Source organism: Phalacrocorax aristotelis, chromosome 9, assembly GCF_949628215.1.
Source record: "Phalacrocorax aristotelis chromosome 9, bGulAri2.1, whole genome shotgun sequence".
Lineage (NCBI taxonomy): Eukaryota > Metazoa > Chordata > Aves > Suliformes > Phalacrocoracidae > Phalacrocorax > Phalacrocorax aristotelis.
Genome location: NC_134284.1, coordinates 7,936,512 through 7,956,325, shown reverse-complemented (window position 1 = coordinate 7,956,325; position 19,814 = coordinate 7,936,512). Strand labels below are relative to the sequence as shown.

At 37.1% G+C, this 19,814-nt stretch overlaps 1 protein-coding gene across 13 annotated transcripts in view; it reads left to right on the top strand.

Annotated features, from left to right (window-relative positions):
• Nucleotides 1-19,736, top strand: part of HECTD1 (HECT domain E3 ubiquitin protein ligase 1) — a 64,080-nt gene extending 44,344 nt beyond the window's left edge. For 7 of the 13 annotated variants that reach the window (XM_075103281.1, XM_075103278.1, XM_075103277.1 and 4 more), the window contains exons 26-42: nt 1,839-2,060; nt 3,787-3,920; nt 5,861-6,017; nt 6,858-7,080; nt 9,620-9,674; nt 9,910-10,092; nt 10,442-10,652; nt 10,734-10,819; nt 11,949-12,076; nt 13,969-14,170; nt 14,309-14,446; nt 14,702-15,309; nt 16,368-16,446; nt 16,558-16,651; nt 16,957-17,107; nt 18,285-18,429; nt 18,784-19,736. In XM_075103281.1, coding sequence (XP_074959382.1) covers nt 1,839-2,060; nt 3,787-3,920; nt 5,861-6,017; nt 6,858-7,080; nt 9,620-9,674; nt 9,910-10,092; nt 10,442-10,652; nt 10,734-10,819; nt 11,949-12,076; nt 13,969-14,170; nt 14,309-14,446; nt 14,702-15,309; nt 16,368-16,446; nt 16,558-16,651; nt 16,957-17,107; nt 18,285-18,429; nt 18,784-18,921 — 2,954 coding nt within the window. In that variant the 3' untranslated portion in view covers nt 18,922-19,736. The remainder of the gene's footprint in view (nt 1-1,838; nt 2,061-3,786; nt 3,921-5,860; nt 6,018-6,857; nt 7,081-9,619; nt 9,675-9,909; nt 10,093-10,441; nt 10,653-10,733; nt 10,820-11,948; nt 12,077-13,968; nt 14,171-14,308; nt 14,447-14,701; nt 15,310-16,367; nt 16,447-16,557; nt 16,652-16,956; nt 17,108-18,284; nt 18,430-18,783) is intronic. The other 6 variants (XM_075103288.1, XM_075103287.1, XM_075103285.1 and 3 more) reach the window with 3 other exon arrangements.
• Nucleotides 19,737-19,814: the final 78 nt, after the last annotated feature.

Here is a 19,814-nt window from a genome sequence, read left to right as displayed (position 1 = left end):
GTAAATGGGAACTTGTGCCCCAAAAAGAGATCAGAGACTAAATTTGAGCAATCTCACCAAAATTATAATAGAGCACTGTAAAAAGCATGGATTTTTTTCCTTTGGCCTGTCCAGGTTTAAAACAATCAAACAAAACGCCCAAAGAAGTCAAGTCTGAAATCATGAGTAGTGATATAAGTCTCTTTGGATTTGCTCTAGTGGTTGCATTTCAAAACATCAGTATTTGCCAGGAGTTAAGTGGTGTCTAGGGTAGCCAGTTTCAATTTGTTCATGAATTCAGAGCAGATGGAATGCTAACACTTAATGGCTTTTCCCATTTATTATAAGGTCAAAGTTTATTGCTATTAATTAGAAGTGAGTGGAAGATATAAATAATGAACACCTTATTTTCAAGTTCTTAAACAACAAAAGAACTACCCTTTGGATTAGAAAATTTCCATGCTTTCACAGACATGAGCATAGGCTTATTAACAACCCTAAATTTAAATTTCACTCTTGCCCTCCCATGCACAGAAATAGCTTCAAGCACTGTACCTGCTTGGGTCACCTTTGCTGATTTTTTTTTTGTTTTTTGTTTATTTGTTTGCAGTTTTACATTTTTATTTACAAACTGTTATTTATGTTCCTAATGGAAAAAAAAAGAAATGAATACCTGACAAACAACAAAAATAGGAAGTGTAACATTTTTCTCAGAAGGCTACCAAATACACTTAGGGGAAGAATCTTTGTTGTGTTGTATCCTTCTTCAAGGGTAGTAACCTTTGCAGACCTCGATAATAATAGTCCAAAATTCAGAATTTAGAATAAATTTTTTATAAGAAAGTAGTGCCTCGGTTTATATAAGATGCAATAATGGAAATGTTTACTTTAAAACTACAAAACTTGCATTTGATAATTTTTAGAAAAGGTAGAGAGAAAACCATAAGGTTTAAATTTAAGTATAGGTGACCCCTCAATTTCACACGTGCGAACATGTGATTAACCTCCTGTGTTTGAAGATAAGCAGGTGAGAAAATGTTTTGAAGATTGGGATGTAAATGTGTGGTTGCACATAGGTATAACTTACACTCAGTCATGTACACTACCTGAAATTTTCTGTTGAATTTACAGTGTATTCAGTCCTGTTTCAGTTGTTAACTAAAGTGCGCTTACTGTGTTCTATTTGAATGTGCAGTAAGGTAACTTCTTAGTTGTTGCTTGCTTACTCTGAAAATTATTTATATAAATCACCCAGCTTAAGGTGTTCAGTCACATGTTTTGCAGTACTGCCAGCTCTGGCTTGTTGCCCATCACAAGCATATGTGCTAATAGTTATTTGAAAGATAACAAGTCAGAGCTGCTTTAAGAACTGTAGAAAAATGAGCAAAAAATCACAAGTTTCACATTTGTCTTGTTATGTTCTGCTGTCAGTTCATTTATCTATAGTTAAACTGTTTTCCCTGTATAATGTCAATTATATTGCTGTTTAGAGGTTAAATTACATTTTAGGCTTAAAGACAGACACAGTATTGGAATACCAAATTTCAGAAATACTTTTCATGTGTTGAAATGAAGTAATTTCAGATCTACAGTGGGATTTGGGGATTTATTTAATAGAATTATTTATTTTAAATGTATGCAAGGGAGTATGCTCAGAAGTGAGCATCTGCATTGTAGGGTGCACTTCTGCACTGGGAAACCCTTCCCTTTTAGTCTGTTATTCTTGTTGTAAAATAGCACATTGCATCGGATAAGTTTTCAACCCCAGATATATTTTTCAACACAGGGCTCATGCATGTAAACTGTACTCTTCAAGTCATCAAATCATTTATTTTATCTTACCATATCTTTATCTATAGCGTCTCCTCTTATGGGTGCCCAAAGTTTTCCTAATCTGACTACAACTGGTACCACATCAACAGTGACCATGTCTACATCCAGTGTTACTAGCAGCAGCAATGTAGCTACAGCAACTACAGTTTTATCTGTTGGTCAGTCGCTTAGTAATACTCTAACTACTAGCCTAACATCAACATCTAGTGAGAGCGATACAGGTCAGGAGGCAGAATATTCTTTATATGGTAAGTTTCATTTTTAAATGAACATAAGCAGACTTCCCATTAATGATTTTTCCTTTTCTCCCATTGTTATGATTTTCTCATGTAGTAGTTTATTTACTGAAAAATACTTGAAAGTTGAGCTGTTCATATGTTACTAGTTCGGTAAGGCAGTAAGTAAATTAATGTTAACATAGTATTATTTCCTTATGTTTTCAGGCCTTTATTTTCAGTGGTTTCTATCCCACATTATTATTATTTATCGTATAGTTTATTTAGTTTATGAACTTTGGTTTATGGTATAGTTTATTTAGGCACTTAATCTTTTTCTTAATCAAATGAGTTTAGTATCTAATGTAGTTTGCATATGAACCTCTAAAATAAAAATGTTATTTCTCATTGTGTTGTATAGGCATGTTACATGCTCAGTGATTCAAAAGCATCTGCCACACTATACACTTAAAACAGTGTATGAGGTTCCAGGTGTCTCAATACCATAAGAGTAATTGCAAAAAATTTGGGAAGACACAGAAATGAAAATGACACATAGAATGGATTTATATGATTTGAGGAACAAAACTGAGAGTTATGCCGGCACTATACACTAGAAACAGAGATTAGGATGGAAGTTACTTGCGGGATAGGAACGCTGTGAAAAAAGACTGTAGTTAACTACGTTGATAATATCTAGGAACTGAGTTGATGAAATGAAGTAAAGAAAAACCTGGGCTAGATATGGGAAAATACTTCCTCATGTAGAGTTTATTGGTTTGTGAGATGTTCTTGAAAGAAGATACTTAATTTGTTTAAAATTTGATTGGATTAAGATTGTGTTCTATTTTGCCTCTCCTATAGCCTATTGAAATTGCTTGGAAAATACCTGGTAATTTCAGTGGATATTGGAATTGAGCTGCTTGGAGGCGGTTGATTAGATATCTGCATATGCCATCTCCCATTACTCTTCTAAATTTTAAGTCTCATTTGGTACTTTGGGTGACAAGTCTTAAAAAATATCATAAAGAAGTGGGCAAATAGAGTTATCTTAAAGTTTCTGTTGGGGCATTGACAACAATTCAGAGAGTATTTGGGTGGTATACAGAGTTTATATGTGTATGGAAAAATGTAGAAGTTCAAAGATTCATCCCAGTCCACCTTGGATTGCTGTGAACTTCTTTTTTGGCTTTGGAGGGGGTGAAATTGAACTTTATATCAGCTTCTTGTTACAGGAATTAATTAGCAATTGAATCCTCAAAAATATCACCCTTAAATGTTTATTCTAAATGTCTGTTACATTGTAATTTGAGGTCTAAGCCACACATTTAGTAGAAATTAAATCACTAACCTGTTTTTAAAATAACTAAATGTAGAATAAGACAGTATACACTTGTGTACCAGTTTTTGTGATCTTTTGTAATTGAAAATAAGTGTAATTATAAAATGTTTGATATAAGCGAATGAGGAACTGATCATTCTTGCTGATCACTCTTAATTATACAAATGTTAAGTGCCTCTTTTGTTAGTTACGCTATTGACTAGACCCCTGGACTTTCTGTCAGGTGTATGCTTTTATTACGGCTCTTAATCTTATTATGCCATAAGCAATGTTTTCGTTCTCTCTTTCTTGTTTAAGTGATGTTTGGTTTTTTTAATCTTCCCAATGCTCCCATTCTTTAATTTTCAAAATTTTGCTTTAAAAGTTACTCTTGTCTTTTGTTCTGTATGTAAATATATATATGTGTGTGTGTTATAGATTTTCTTGATAGCTGCCGAGCTAGTACTCTGTTGGCAGAGTTAGATGATGATGAGGATCTACCTGAACCAGATGAAGAAGATGATGAAAACGAAGATGATAATCAAGAAGATCAAGAATATGAGGAAGTTATGGTACAGTATAGTTAGCATAGCTATCTTAATTGACTAACAGATGCATTAAAAATGCACAGATTATTTTGCAACACAGGGTTCTAGCTATAGTCTTTCCATTAATTAAACGTATTTAGATTTAGAACTACTAGTTCAGAGTACTTATCCATTACAGTGCTAAATGAAATGCTGAAGTTGAAATCACATTATACTTTTCAGGGGCTGCAAACTGAATACTAACTTACAAGGTTCATTGTCCCTTTTCCTTATTCTTGCATATATTTTGAGTATTAAGAAAGCTGCTTTCTCATGCATTCAAATGAGTGGATTAAAATTGCCAGACCTCACTAGACAGGACAGCTAACGGGGCAGTCCCCTTTCTGTACGAATTTGATTGTACCACCTTCAACATTTATTCCAGAAACACATTTTTGAACATCAGCACACCCTGAGACCTTACAGGTCAGAATTAACATCTTAAAAACAACCTGGGAACAAGTTATAGTAGAAATGATGGATCACTAGTTCGCTGGCTGATGAAATGGTGTAACTTTGTGGGCAGCCCACTGAGTTTTGTAATGATACAGTTCTGCGATGTGTTTAACTATAGGCCTGTGTGAAACAAACTGTAATAATTTAAGTATGCCAGATGAAATATCTCTTTAAAAACAAAACAAAAACCCAAAACAAACAAACAAAAAACCCCAAACATGCAAACAAAAAACCCCAACAAAAACAAAGCAAACCCCAGCGGATTAGTCTACGTGGGTCTTGCCTACATTATTGTGAGTTCTGGCTTTTTATTTGGTGGTTCTGTAGTGGTATGATGAATGCTTGGTCTTCTACCACCATTGCAGTGATCAGAATGGATATTGCAAGTTTTAAGAGGAAAAATATAAGACTTCGCTAATGGTATTTTAATGTTTATTACATAAATGGAAATCAATATTGGTTTATGGATTTATAGAAGCTTTCTCTTGTAATTATTATGTACAACTTATAGTCATTTGAACCAAAGTATTTAGCACTTTAACATACTGTGATTATGCTTTTAATAGAAACTCAACTACGTTACTAAATATTTCATTATTTCACGTTCTGCACAAAGATACATAGTTAGGAATAGAAAAGCCAGTACTACTTGAGTGGATCTACAATGCACACAACAGCCTTAGTTTGTAGGTCGCTGATGACTTTTCAGAAATTATTAAATGGAGTTACTATTGTTGTTCATAGGAAGAAGCAGAAATAGCTAAATTAGTCTTTGCTTAAGATTACACAGCAAGAATCAGATCTAGAAAAGAAAATTTTCCTTTCTTGGGTTCCAGTCCTGTTCCCTCTGATACACTGTGTAATACTTCTCAGTGAGGAGTTGAACAGATGAAAAACTTCTTGTATAAAAGTCATAAGTGATTAATACTTGCTACGGCTTATCGAAAATCAGATTTCTTCCCACTGTCATAGTTCCAGTATTTTGGTATTTGATTTAATCTCTGGATAAAATGTGTATACATTATATATCAATATATGTATACACTTTCAAAACAATACTTATTGGTTTCAGAAAAGTTAGTGTGTTTATTTGGACACGATTGATTTATTTGAATCTTTGGTATTCCAGAGTGTGTGGAATACACAAAATATCTACACCAAGTTTGCTAGTCTAAAATATTCTGTATTTCCTTATGTTCTGATATTTCATGGAAAGTTTCATTCTTTCCAGAAATTGTAAAAACACATGTTGTAAGGGTAGCCCATTCATGTTGATTTCTCTGTCTGTGATTTTTATAATTCTCTTGATTCCTGCTTGACTAGTTAAATGGAACCAATACTGTTACATGTCAGCTTTGATATCTTTTGTGTCAGTTTCAATTTACATGACCACTCTATTCCCTAACTATTAAAGTTTTGATTAAGTGATTCTTTGTAGCAAAATTTAAAAAAGAAATACTTTTTTTTAGGAGGAAGAGGAGTATGAAACCAAAGGAGGCCGTAGAAGAACATGGGATGATGATTATGTATTGAAACGGCAGTTTTCTGCTCTGGTTCCTGCTTTTGACCCACGACCTGGTCGTACTAATGTTCAGCAGACAACTGACCTAGAAATCCCTCCACCAGGTATGCTGGCGAGACATTTGTGATACTTGATCTGGCTTTAGGATGGAGACTCACTGTTAAGGGCCCGTTGGGCTCTGGGGATCCTATCACTATTAATCAGAACAACATCCTGTTGTGGCTGTGTGGCTTTTCTCTATTTGAAAGTGTTTCATCTGCCTCTGCAGGTCCAAGCATTATTGAGGGAGAGGTAACTTAAATGCTGTGTAAAATAACCATACTCGTGAATTTAACTCAGATTAGTGATAAGTGTTTTGCTATGTCTGGTTTTACCTGCAGGGAATAATCTGTGTGTTGAGCTACCTGGAATAGCTTTGATTGGAGAGGCCTTGTTGAAACAGTCCAAAGCAGAGGCAAGGTGAAAGCTAATGCAGTAATTGAGCAGTCTGTATCACCAGCAGCATAGCACCTGACCTTGACCCTTAGTTCATTCTGGTTTAGCAGTGTGGGCATAGTCAGTGTTCATTACAAAAAGGAATGCGGAGGTTTAGCTTAAACGGAAATGAGCCGTTGTTGATTTTGATGCACTGACATGAGTTAATACAACAGGGAGATAGTTTATGAAAAGAATACATGTGCTGTGATAACATTAAAGGGGATGTTATCAAGATGTAAGGATGAATAGGGATTTCATAAATTCCTGTTAGCTTTACTTGCATAGAGAAGTGCTGCAGGTAGAGCCCTCAGATATTGTTCACAGTTACAACTCAATATCATATTTTTGGAATGTACACTGGAAGACTACACGCTTCCATATTGAGCCACTTTAATAAAGTTTAAGCCAACTTGTCATGTGTTACATATTTTGTATTAATGGCTTCTCAAATGATTTTTCACACGCAGGTACACCTCATTCAGAACTCTTGGAAGAGGTTGAGTGCACGCCTTCGCCACGTTTAGCACTTACCTTGAAAGTTTCAGGTCTTGGAACAACTCGAGAAGTAGAACTGCCCTTAACAAACTTTCGATCTACCATCTTTTACTATGTACAGAAATTGTTACAGCTTTCCTGTAACGGCAATGTGAAATCTGACAAACTTAGACGTATTTGGGAGCCAACATACACGTAAGCTCACAAGTTTGTTATTCTGTGTAGATCAATTAGGAGATGGGTGTGAAACAATGTCAATTTTTTCTTCCTCCTCTGTAGGAAGCAATGCTAGAATTAGTTCTTCTTGCATTTATGTCGGGATGTTCTTTCTGGTTTGAAGTCTAGTGCTGTGACCACAAAACGTCATAACCTCTAATGCTTGGCTGTGACGTGTTAATAATAGCTCACAAGTCAAGCAGTGGACCAAGAGAGCAGAATTTGGTTTGCTTAGGGATCTGCTTGGAAGAATCCCATGGGGATATAGTCCTAGAGAGAGGAGAGGTGCAGAAGAGGTGGTTGATTTTTCAAGGATCACTTCCTCCAGGCTCAAGTGTCAATCCATCCCAGGGTCTGGTAAGTCAGGCAGAGGCAGTAGGAGACCTGCATGGATGAACAAGAAACTCCCAGCAGAACTCAAAACATAAAAAGGAAGCATGCAAGAGGTGGAAGAAGGGTCAAGTGGCCCAGGGGAATACAGAGACATTGTCCCAGCATAAAGGTATGAGGTTAGGAAAGCAAAAGCCTATCTGCAGTTGAATCTGGTGAGTGATGTGAAGGGCAAAAGGTTAAGGAACACTGAAAGAAACAGGACATACGAGTCCATAGGACCTGATGGGATGCACTGCCAAGAGCTAGCTACTCTTAATTATCTTTGAAAGGTCGTGGTGATTGGGAGACATTTCTGAGGACTGGAGGAAAGCAAGTGTCACTCCTATCCCCCAGAAGGGCAGGAAAGATCTAGGTCACCCTCTCCTTCATCCCTGGAAAGGTGATGGAAATAGTCCTGGAAACCATTTTCAAACAATGACGGGCAAGAAGGTGATTGGGAGTAGGTGGCATGGGTTTATGAAGAGGCAATAATTCTTAACCAATCTGATAGCCTTCTATGATAAGATGACTGGCTCAGTGGATGAGGAGAAAGTGGACGATGTTATTTCCTTTGACCTCAGCGAGGCTTTCAACACTTTCTCCCTCACTGACAAACTAATTAAGGACAGACTAGATAGTGTCTGAAAACTGCCTGAACTGCCAGGCTCAGATGGTTGTGATCATTGGTATGGAGTCCAGCTGGAGGCCAGTCATTAGTGGTGTACCCCGAGGGTCAATACTAGGTCCAGTACTCTTTAACATCTACATTAACGAACTGTATGATGGGACAGAGCAGACCCTCAGCAAGCCTGCAGACAAAACAAAACTGGGAGTCATTGCTGCACCAGGTGGTTGTGCTGCTACTCTAAGATACCTCTCAGGCTGGAGAAATGGGGAGGTGGGAACTTCATGAAGTTCCACAAAGGGAAATGCAAAGTCTAGCAGCTGGGGAGAAATAACTGCTGGTACAGGCAGGGGGCCAACTGGCTGGAAAGCAGCTTTGCGGAAAAGGCCCTGAGGGTCCTGGTGGACATAAAGTTAAACTCAAGCTATGCACCCTGGCAGCAGAGAAGGTCAGCAGCATCCTGGGCTGCATTAGGAAGGTTGAGGGAGGTGATCTTCACCCTCTGCTCAGCACTGGTTGGATTATGTCCAGTTCACGGCTCCTCAGGACAAGAGAGACATGGACCCTGCAGTGAGTCTAGCAAAGGGCCGCTAAGATGATTAAAGGGCTTAAAGCATCTGTCATACAAAGAGTCTGAGAGATCTGTGACTCTCTAGCCTGGAGAAAACAAGGCTTGTGGGATCTTACCAGTGTGTACAAATGCCTGATGGCAGGAAGTAAGGAAGGCAGAGCATAGACTCTTCTTTGTTGCAACAGGTAAAAGGACAAGAAGAAAATGGCTCAGACTGAAATATGGGAAATTCCATTTAAACATAACATTTGAGCAGGGGTATTGGACTAGGGCTCCAGAGGTCCCTTCCAGCCTCAGCTATTCTCTCTAATTTGACCTTACTTGCTTTATAGGAATAGACAGAAGTTATATGATTGTGTGTATTTTACACCAATGTAACTTCTGGCATGCTAGAAAACCAACCTATACAAAAGCAAGAACAGCAGTAAGGAGGTTGCAGATTTTTTAACTTTGTATTTCAGATTTCAGCAGTGCTTGTGTGTTGCACCTATTTTCTGAGGTGCCTTGTCTCAAAAATAGTGTGCTGTAACAAAACGGTTTTCTAGTTAGCATAAGAAATAGTTGTAAATATGCATATCTCCTAAGTTAATACACAGCAAACTACCCTAGAACCTCAAAATTTCAAAGAGCTGGTGCATGTGTAGTGAAGAACCTAAAGCTGGTTTGGGAAAATTGCACAATGAAGGTTGGTTGATGACTCAAACCTCACTTAAGGGAATATAAATTAAATACTTAGCAAGATAAATATTGACACCGTGAAAATTAAATATGAGTTTAAGAACTTTGCTGCATCAGGGTATCCCAGATGTTCTGTGCAGCAAAGAGCAGCTGCTACTGCTGTTTTACATCATGTTATCTAAATGTCATTGGTGTCTAAAATGGCAATGTATAACTTCAGAATTTAGATGTGCTATGAGTATGAAATATTAACTTGTTGTTTTGATATCTAGAATCATGTACAGAGAAATGAAGGATTCTGATAAGGAGAAAGAAAGTGGAAAAATGGTAAGACTTAGTTCTGTGCCTTTGTGTTTTTATGGCTGTTTAAACAAAAGCAAAACAAATCTTATTGCAGTTTTTGAAATGCTACATTAAAAAAACTAACAGTTTCAATTACTTAAAGGATATGAGTGAGTATATTTGGAAATGCATGCTCCTTTAAAAAAGACAATATGTAATGCATGTGAAATCTTAGACTTTACAATCAGGAAAAACCAACATTCGGTGGTTCCTGTTGTAGGGTTGCTGGTCAGTAGAGCATGTGGAGCAGTACCTTGGCACTGACGAATTACCAAAGAATGACTTGATAACCTACCTGCAGAAGAATGCAGACTCAGCTTTCCTGCGCCACTGGAAATTAACCGGCACTAATAAAAGTATTAGGAAAAACAGAAATTGTTCCCAGCTCATAGCTGCATACAAGGTATATGTCTGCACCCAAACTTTTTTTATTATGAATGGCTGTGTGCTTTGTTTTGCAGCTTTAAAGATTCTTGTGGAGGAGGGATATGATATGGATAGGGAAGTTGAATGTTCACATACCAATATCAAGTTTAGTTTTTGCTCCTTTTTTTTTTTTATTGTCATCTGTTATAGTCGTGTCAAAATACATTTGAATCATGATCGGAACCATCCATAATTTACCTAAGCATTGAGGTTAAACACAGGAGCCATTCTGATTTTTCAAATCATTAACTTGGAGTGTGCAGTCTTAAAGATAGTAACACACGCAATTTTCATTCCTTACAATTCTTTTTTTTTTTTTCTTACAGGATTTTTGTGAACATGGGTCAAAATCTGGATTAAGTCAAGGGGCCATTTCTACTCTGCAAAATTCTGATATCCTTAGTTTGGCAAAGGAGCAACCTCAGGCCAAAGCTGGTAGTGGGCAGAACTCCTGCGGAGTAGATGATGTTCTGCAGTTACTTCGCATTTTGTATATAGTTGCCAGCGACCCTTACACAGCACGAACTTCTCAAGAAGGTAAGTTAGTTATCTAACAGAGCTTCTTAAATGTTTTCATCAGAACAAAATAAAGGGAAAAATTTCTCTTCATATTTTCAGAAGGAGATGAGCATCCTCAGTTTAACTTTCCACCAGATGAATTCACAAGCAAAAAAATTACTACAAAGATTCTGCAACAGATTGAGGTATTGCATTAATGTATTATGCATAATGTATATATGTAATACTGTTTTTAAGACTCTATTATACTCTGACTTTGAAATTGTTAGCTTTTTTGTCATTTTAACTTTTGAATTGTTGCATATGATATTTCCTTGTATTTTGCATGAGTAAGTTCTGTAAGAACAGGCTAGTCTGAATAAAAACATAACAAGAAAAAAGTTGTAGTAGAAGTGTATCTTTTAGTTAGGAAGAATAATTTTTTTTCTGCACCAGACATTGATGTTACTGTGTGGTGTACGTATGTCTGCCTGATGATACTGTAAAAAAAGGCAGTTAATAGTGTTAGGGTTCACAAATGTTTTATTGTTTATACATTCCACATAAAACCTTCAAAAATAGCATTTAGAAAACATATTCTTGATACTAGGTTAGTTAGGGGCGTTAAAAGGAAAACTTAAAGATGTAGTTCTTCAGTAGAGCTACATTTGCTTTAATAAAGAGTTAAAGAGGATGAAGATTCTTGACTTGCTTGGCTCTTTTTGAATGTGTTTGTTTTGGTTTTTTTTAATTGCAGTTAAGTTGCCCTAATTATTCATTTAAAAAAAGAAAACTTCAGTTTTTCATGTTCTTTTAAATGCCGCTCAGGCACCCTGAATATCTTTGTAGTAGTAACTTTTGCAGTCTTTTTTTATTATACTTGTATTTTAGAAGGGACTACAGTAATATTTCAGTGGGGATCATCTTTACTACCACCAAGTTTCTTTTGTGTCATCTGGTATCAAGGAGGTAGTATCTAATCACTTGGGCAAGACTGAAATTATTCTCTCACGTAATTGTATACCCAGATCTCCCCATGGTGCTTTGAGTAGTACATATCCCAGAGATTTATGACAGCTTTTAGTGTGTGCGCGCCAAGCATCTTGTGTCCACTCTTGAGTCTTGGAAATGCTGTGAGCTCCTCATTTGTAGCATTTAAAAGAAAAGAAAAAAAAAAAAGAGGTAGCAGTTCTGAGAAGGAAGAAGCTTGCTCAAGCACAGGTGAAAACTCTGTACTTGGGTGTATTGGGTGTCAGTGTACTTAGGTACAAACTTGTTGGGACAACCCGAGTCTAATATTAGAAACACTTTTTTTCCCCTTGCATTAAACTACAGGAACCCTTGGCACTAGCAAGTGGAGCTTTGCCAGACTGGTGTGAGCAGCTAACAAGCAAGTGTCCTTTCTTAATTCCATTTGAAACAAGACAGTTGTACTTCACATGCACAGCATTTGGAGCATCAAGGTAAAACAAGTTTTAGAAAAAAATTAAGACTGCTTGCTGCTTTTTTTTTAAGGTCCACAGAAGGACCTTATCCTAACAAGATAGATTTTGCTTGCCAGATGTCAAGCATTTAAATAGCAGAAAGAAAGGGAAGAATATGGAAAACTTCAGAAAGACTTTTGGACTCTTGAAATATTTATTGTTCATTGTGTTGGAGGTTTACGATGAATAGCATACCTTCTGTTTGATACTATTCAGGAAATTCCTTTGAAGAGATTTTCATTTTTCAACTTCAGCTGAAGACTTGCTCATCTACCTCTAGCTAGGTTATTTTATCAGGCAGTGATTTGACTGGGTTTTGCAGTTCATTGCATGAAGGAGTAAGAAACAAAATAAAATTCTGAAAACAAATGCGCATTAAATGTTTTTTTGAAAACATACACCAAAGCACATATCCTTTATTTTTATAGTTCCTAAAATGGTTTGGTGATTGTTTTAGTTAATATATTTTTTAATTCTTTAAAGTCCGAACAAAATAGACAAAATCTAACAAAATAGATGCTATTTCTAAAGATAGTATTAGCTGCATAATGAAACTGTAACAAAAACAGACATGAAAACATTTAAGCGTGTATCCTCTGAAGTGTTTTGTTGCCTAGGAATCCTTAATATTTTGATGGCAGAAGTGATTACCTTAAGAGTATGTAGACAGTGTAAACCTTTTTGCCAGCTTACTTTTATGTAATGAGAAGGAAGAACTAGTTTTTGTGGGTTTTCTTGGTTAGGGTTTTTTGTTTGTTTTTCCAAGGAGGAAGAAAATTGTAGGCGTTGTTGAAAAAATTACTGTTGTGTCCAATATGCAGTAGAAATGCCTCATGAAGAGTGTCAAATGAGGCATTTAGAAAGAAAGAAAAAGGAACAGAAGGAAATGCATTGTCTTGCAAGACATCAATTTAAATTTTCTTAATATGGAAACACTGAACAGTTTTTCTACAGAAAAACAGTCCAGAAAACTGGACTGTGTGTGCTTGGGTTTTTTTTTGTTTTGCTTTGAAAAAAGGTAGTGTTTTAGAAAAACTGTTTCTTAAAGAGCTCCTTCAGGAAACATTGCAAGGTATTTACTTGGTAAGTAAAGAGGTTTAAGCTCTTAATACTGGAAATAGTTCTTAAAACTCATACTGTATATGAACTCTTTGTATACACGCACACGGGCGTGTTCACTCTGTGTCTGGCATGACACTTGATCATACCTGCAAAACAACCAACAGATGGTAGCTTTCTAGATAGCTTATTGCTGTATAGATGACAGTGTATACAAGAATTTTGAACTTTGACTTCATGTAAGTATGGCTATTAGAGCTGGCTATTCTTCCTTCACTGGTATGGGTCTACATGTGTGCGATTGCACTTCAGCTTTGGTTCTGCTTCTCTATTAATTGTGTAAATAGGTAAATCTTGCTGTAAAACTTGGTCAGTATCAATGGGGTGATGTCCAACTGCCTTGCAGTTTATAATGGAAGTTGTAGTAAGTGTCTATAAACAGTTTTGAGCATCTGTGATTAAAAAGTACTACAGTAAATGCTGCCTTCTGTTCATTCCACTGTCATATGAAAACTAGTAATTCAGATCAAGAATTTTGTTTTCATTGGTGCTATCTATTACATCAGAAGTTAGGGCTGACCCTTCATAGTAACTAAAAATTATTTAGTTTGCTGAACTCATAAAATATGAAGCAGCCCATATTTGGGCATTTCGGATGTTTCTGAGAAATACTTTGGTATGTCACTTTAATCACCTCCTAAATTTTTTTTTGTTAGTACTTAACAAGGTAACTTTTTCTTAGTGGCTACTCTCAGGTTTTCATGCTGGTAGACATTGAAGTTATAAACAACTGGTTTTTGGTTTTTTGCCAGAGCAATTGTATGGCTACAGAACAGACGTGAGGCCACTGTTGAACGGACAAGGACCACAAGCACAGTGCGACGTGACGATCCGGGAGAGTTCAGGGTTGGACGCCTCAAACACGAAAGAGTGAAAGTTCCGCGAGGTGAATCCTTGATGGAATGGGCAGAAAATGTCATGCAGATTCATGCAGACAGAAAATCTGTTCTAGAGGTAAAGCATATCTGCCTAGCAGAGTGAGGTTAGATAGCTGTTTCTAATGTATTGATATTGGATATCCTGTTCCATAACCAACACCGAGCATTTCACTAGGATTTTCTTCTATTGTTAACATTCCTTATCTTTCTCTAGGTTGAGTTTTTAGGGGAGGAAGGAACAGGCCTTGGTCCCACCTTGGAATTTTATGCATTGGTGGCAGCAGAATTTCAGAGGACAGATTTGGGAGCTTGGCTTTGTGATGATGACTTTCCAGATGATGAGTCTCGTCAGGTATATTTCAAGTTGCGTTTTAAACTGAGTACTTGTATAAAACAAAAATGAGCTAGATATCCAGGAAGGGAAGAATGCATGATCAGTGAGCAGCCACTCATCGTGGTCAAGAATGACCTCTCTGCTCCACAGCTTGCCTTCTTACCTGTTCTCTTTTTAACAGAGAAATAGAGCGTACTAAGTTAAACAGTACAGACGTATAATTAAATTCACCTTTAATAATGTCAACTTCTTTTTGTGCATATCTTAAATCAGGTTGATATTGGTGGTGGATTGAAACCCCCTGGCTACTACGTGCAGAGATCCTGTGGACTTTTCACAGCACCATTCCCACAAGATAGTGATGAACTTGAAAGAATAACCAAACTCTTTCATTTCCTTGGAATTTTCTTGGCTAAATGCATTCAGGACAATAGACTTGTGGATCTACCTATTTCCAAACCTTTTTTTAAACTCATGTGTATGGGGGACATTAAAAGTAACATGAGTAAGTTGATATATGAATCACGGGGTGACAGAGACTTGCACTGTACTGAAAGTCAGTCGGAGGCTTCTACAGAAGAAGGTCACGACTCCTTGTCAGTAGGAAGTCTGGAAGAAGACTCCAAATCAGAATTTATTCTTGATCCACCAAAACCTAAGCCTCCTGCTTGGTTTAATGGAATTTTAACATGGGAAGACTTTGAATTAGTAAATCCACATAGAGCTAGGTTTCTAAAAGAAATTAAGGACCTTGCAATTAAAAGGCGTCAAATTTTAAGCAACAGAAGTCTGTCAGAAGATGAAAAGAACACAAAACTACAGGAATTAATGCTGAAGAATCCATCAGGTTCGGGGCCTCCACTTAGTATAGAAGATTTGGGGTAAGAGTTTCATATTTATTTATAAATATGCACACAGTGTTGCGTAGAGACAAATGTCAACATGTATCATTACAAATGAAGATTTCTTCATTTTAAATAGTGTCATTGCAAGGAGGAATCATTAGAGATACAGCTAGATCCAGTTTGCTATCTGTGGCTATATTCTGGTTACTTAGTTTGAGGATTTTCTCATCCCACTTGCTCGGTTTCTTGATGTTTAAACTTAAATGTGGCTGCACCGCAATGCTGTGGGACTCTCTAGAAACACCCAAATACTTGTAAAGACTTTTAAAGTGTGAATCAGTAATGTCTTTGTTATGATAATTATGAAATTTATCCAGGTTTTTGGAGAGCTTTTAAAGAGCACAGATTGAAATTTCAGATTGTGTTAATAGACACACAGTGCAGTGTTTGAAACCGTGTTAAAGACACAAGCGCTCATACCTGTGTAAACTTGTGTCAGGGTGCTATCTTGTGCAGGTTTTAAATTTTTTTGTTTGAAACAGCAGTATTTTTTCTACCACTAATATTATGGGTTGTAAAATCACGTTGTGCCACAAGGACTGCATAGTCAGCGTTCAGTAATTGCTTGTGGCCTTGCGGACGGTAGTGTGGCTTGTTATGGAGAGAAAGCAAGTAGCACCACTGAAGGGCCTAAGTGTCTAACATGTGAAGTGGCTCTATAACTGTTAGTGCTGGACGTAATGGATTTTTTGGGTTTGTGAACTGAATTAAACAGAGCAGTTTTGAAGCTGATAACTTAAAGACATCAAACTCTATGAAATTTTCAAGGGTTATAAAATCCAAATAGATAGCAGGTGAGTACGCACATGTGCATACCAGAGATGTGAAACGTGCGTTATCTGTGTAGTCCATTACTGACTGTCGTTCTGTACTGGGGTACCGCTGCTCATGTACATACCAAATGATCCACAAACAACTGTTTCAAATGTAGTGAGATGCTTTCGGGTGCGTGGGGTGCAGTTTATAAATCTGGTGTATTTGCAAAAGCAGTAGCAGGCTTGTTTGCAGTTAGTAACTGTCTTTGTATTTTGAAGTCTGAATTTTCAGTTTTGCCCTTCATCAAAAGTATATGGGTTTACAGCTGTGGATCTCAAGCCAGGTGGTGAAGATGAGGTAAGGAAACAACCTACCTTTACAATTTAAATAGCAGTTAAAGTTTTACTGTTTCAGCAGTAACTGTAATGCAACATGAATTCTTACGATATTTATGTATTGTCTTTGCAGACTGTAACAATGGATAATGCAGAGGAATATGTAGATCTCATGTTTGACTTCTGCATGCATACTGGTATACAGAAACAGATGGAGGCATTCAGAGGTAATTTTAAATATACTAGAATATGTATGCAGCTAGGTGCACTAAGTGGTGTTCAGGGTGTGCTGGTTTAAAGTGGTGCCATGGAATGGCTTTCAAAAACCAACTTATAAATTAATGCAATAAATACTAATTTCATAACACCTTTGCTTTAGTTATGCCATTTTTAATCTTGGAGAGGTTCCATTACCTTAATTACGAAACTGTTGATTGATTCTGGTTTGCTTAAAATATAATTGAAATGCTGACATTATTTTATAAACATTCTTTTGACTTACGTTTATAACTGTTTCTTGTGTAAATTAAAGATGGCTTCAATAGAGTCTTCCCAATGGAGAAGCTGAGTTCCTTCAGCCATGAAGAAGTTCAGATGATTCTTTGTGGAAATCAATCACCTTCTTGGGCAGCTGAGGATATCATCAATTATACTGAACCTAAACTGGGATATACACGAGATAGGTACTTACATTGAGTCGTTTTAAAGTAGTAGCTAAAAGATATGTTAAGCGACAGTGTCCAGAATGTTCATTAGATTAAGTTGCCAAATGGGATGGGATTGGTGGTCACTGAAGAGCAAGTGATTGGCCAAAACTCCACGAAATAACCGTCTATGTTACAACGGATGGGTTAGAAGGTACTTGGTTTTGTGATGAGAGGATGGAAAACTTTAAAATTTTAAAAAGTGAACAACTGGTGGAAATACAGCAGCTAACTAACACAGGCTGTTAAAATAGCATTTTGGAGTTTTTACTTTCATCTTCGGTGGTGGTTATAATTTCTGTTCAGTTGGGTATAGTTGTTATTTGTCTCTTCTTATTTCTTTCTCTTCAAGTGTAGTTAAAAGAGAATGTACTATGCAGGGAACAATACACTGATGACTGGCTGTCAGGAGGTGGTCTCAATGTTTTGGGGTTTGTTGGGTTTGGGCTTTTTGCTGCTTGTCAGGTTTGGTAGCAATAACGTACAAATCACTTCTGGAACTGTGTTAGTTTAAGCATGCTGAAGGATCCTCGTCAGTCAGGATGCTGTGTGGAGCGATTCTTCTGTTGTCCCTGGCCTGCATGCAAAGATGCAGCTGAGAATACAGCACCTGATACCCGAGGGCGTGTTTCAGCAGGCTGTGCTTTTCTTCGTGCCCTCTCCTCCCCCTCATCCCCTGGGCTGGTATGGATGAAAGCAGTGGTATCTAGAGGATTCCTTGAAGATCTGTTGTAGTCTGTTACATTTTTTCCTGTTTTTTTTTGCATGAGGGTCTTTAACAGGATAGAAATTAAATCATATAAATTGAAGTGGCTTTATACTGTAGAAGTGGTACAGAAAAAGGTTGTAGTCAGTTTGAGTCATCCCATAGAATAGGTTTGAGCTCTATCAACTTCTCATTCATACCCAAGATACTCACATAACACTCCAAGATAAGTATGGAGCCAAGTTCTTATTTCCGTACGTTTTTCTGTGTAATACTCAGCAGGGAGATGAAAGAAGTATTTTTATGGGTTTTGTTTTGTTCTTGGTACTGAACAGGCACTAGAATCTTAAAATTACTGCTTAGATGTGACTAAAGATTGTAATTGTACTGTCTGAAATTAAGGGAAATTAAAAAACACTCTTAATGTTGTTATAACTATTCTATTTTAAGCCCTGGATTCCTTCGATTTGTGAGGGTCTTATGTGGTATGTCTTCGGATGAAAGGAAGGCCTTTCTCCAGTTCACCACTGGTTGTTCAACGCTCCCACCAGGAGGACTGGCAAACCTACATCCCCGGCTCACCGTTGTACGCAAGGTATGGCTTCTTCGGGTCGCCCTTCAAACCAGCTCTTCTGCCTTTTGCAAGTAATCATTGCCATGTTAGGAAATAACACTGATTGATGTTTGTTTTTAATTTGACACTGTGCGAAGCTTTCAGTACTACCTTCTGTTTTGGGCCTGTTCTCTGACTTCACGTGTGAATATCAAAGAATTGACGTACATATAAAGTAAATATAAGTTGGTCTGTGGCTTTCCTGATGCTGCTGATTCTTGACGACTGGCGTTACATATGCAGTAAATGCCATGAATTAGAGGACCTTGCAACTTCTAACTTCCATATCGAGCGCTGGGAACAACTGTGGTAAAAGATGTTCGTTGTTCTCCTCAGGTTGATGCTACAGATGCAAGTTATCCATCTGTGAATACGTGTGTGCATTATCTAAAGCTGCCTGAGTACTCTTCTGAGGAGATCATGAGAGAGCGTCTGCTAGCTGCTACAATGGAGAAAGGCTTCCATCTCAACTGAGCTGCTGACTGCAGTACGGGACATGAGAAAGTGTTTTTTGATCCTAGTGAAGCCTCTTGTGTTTGTGTGCAAAAAATATGATCTCCACGCTGTGCTCTGATGAGACTTGCCTTTTTTTTTCCACCTGTGAGGCTTTAGGAACATGTGGGATAAGTTTGTTAGCTGCTAATGACAAAATAAATCCTTGTAACTACACAGCCAGCAAGAAATTGGCACAGAACACTGTGTGATGCTTCAAGGGCTTGCACAACTGGAAATTGAGGTGGTTCTGTTTGACTGTTCCAAAGAACAGATCATCAGATTTTCAGTGTTCACTGATACAAATTTCTAACAGTGTATTTGTGTAAAGTTTGTCATTTAATACCTTGTACACTACAGTTGCCATCACTGATCCCTGTTTTGCTGGCTTTAAGCTAACTGGTCAGAAACTTGCTTCCTTAAAACTTAGAGTTAATGGGCATCTCCAGCTTTTTCTTCCTTAATGGTGCCTGCACTATTGGAGTATTTTAGTGGGTTTTTGCATATAATCATGCACAACCTTTTTTCTTTTTCTTTTTTGTTTCAAGTGGGAATATATTTTGTTTTCTCAAATGCCCTGCTTTAAAGATCAAATCCTTAAGTGTGTTTGTGCAGCTCAATAAAGCTATTAAAAAACACTGGTTCCTAGTGCAAGACACACTTAAAGCAAGTTTTACTCTTGGTTGTATTCTTTGTATATTATAAACATTTATTTAACTGTTGCAGTCTGAGGTTTAAAAAAACACCCAATGTGTAAGCTCAAAAGTAATCATTAAAATGTTTGCAACATATTAAAATGTTTCCTCTGAATGCTTCATTAATACTTCTTATGCTATTAAATCTCTGTATACGTTCTGAACGATCTGCCATAATTT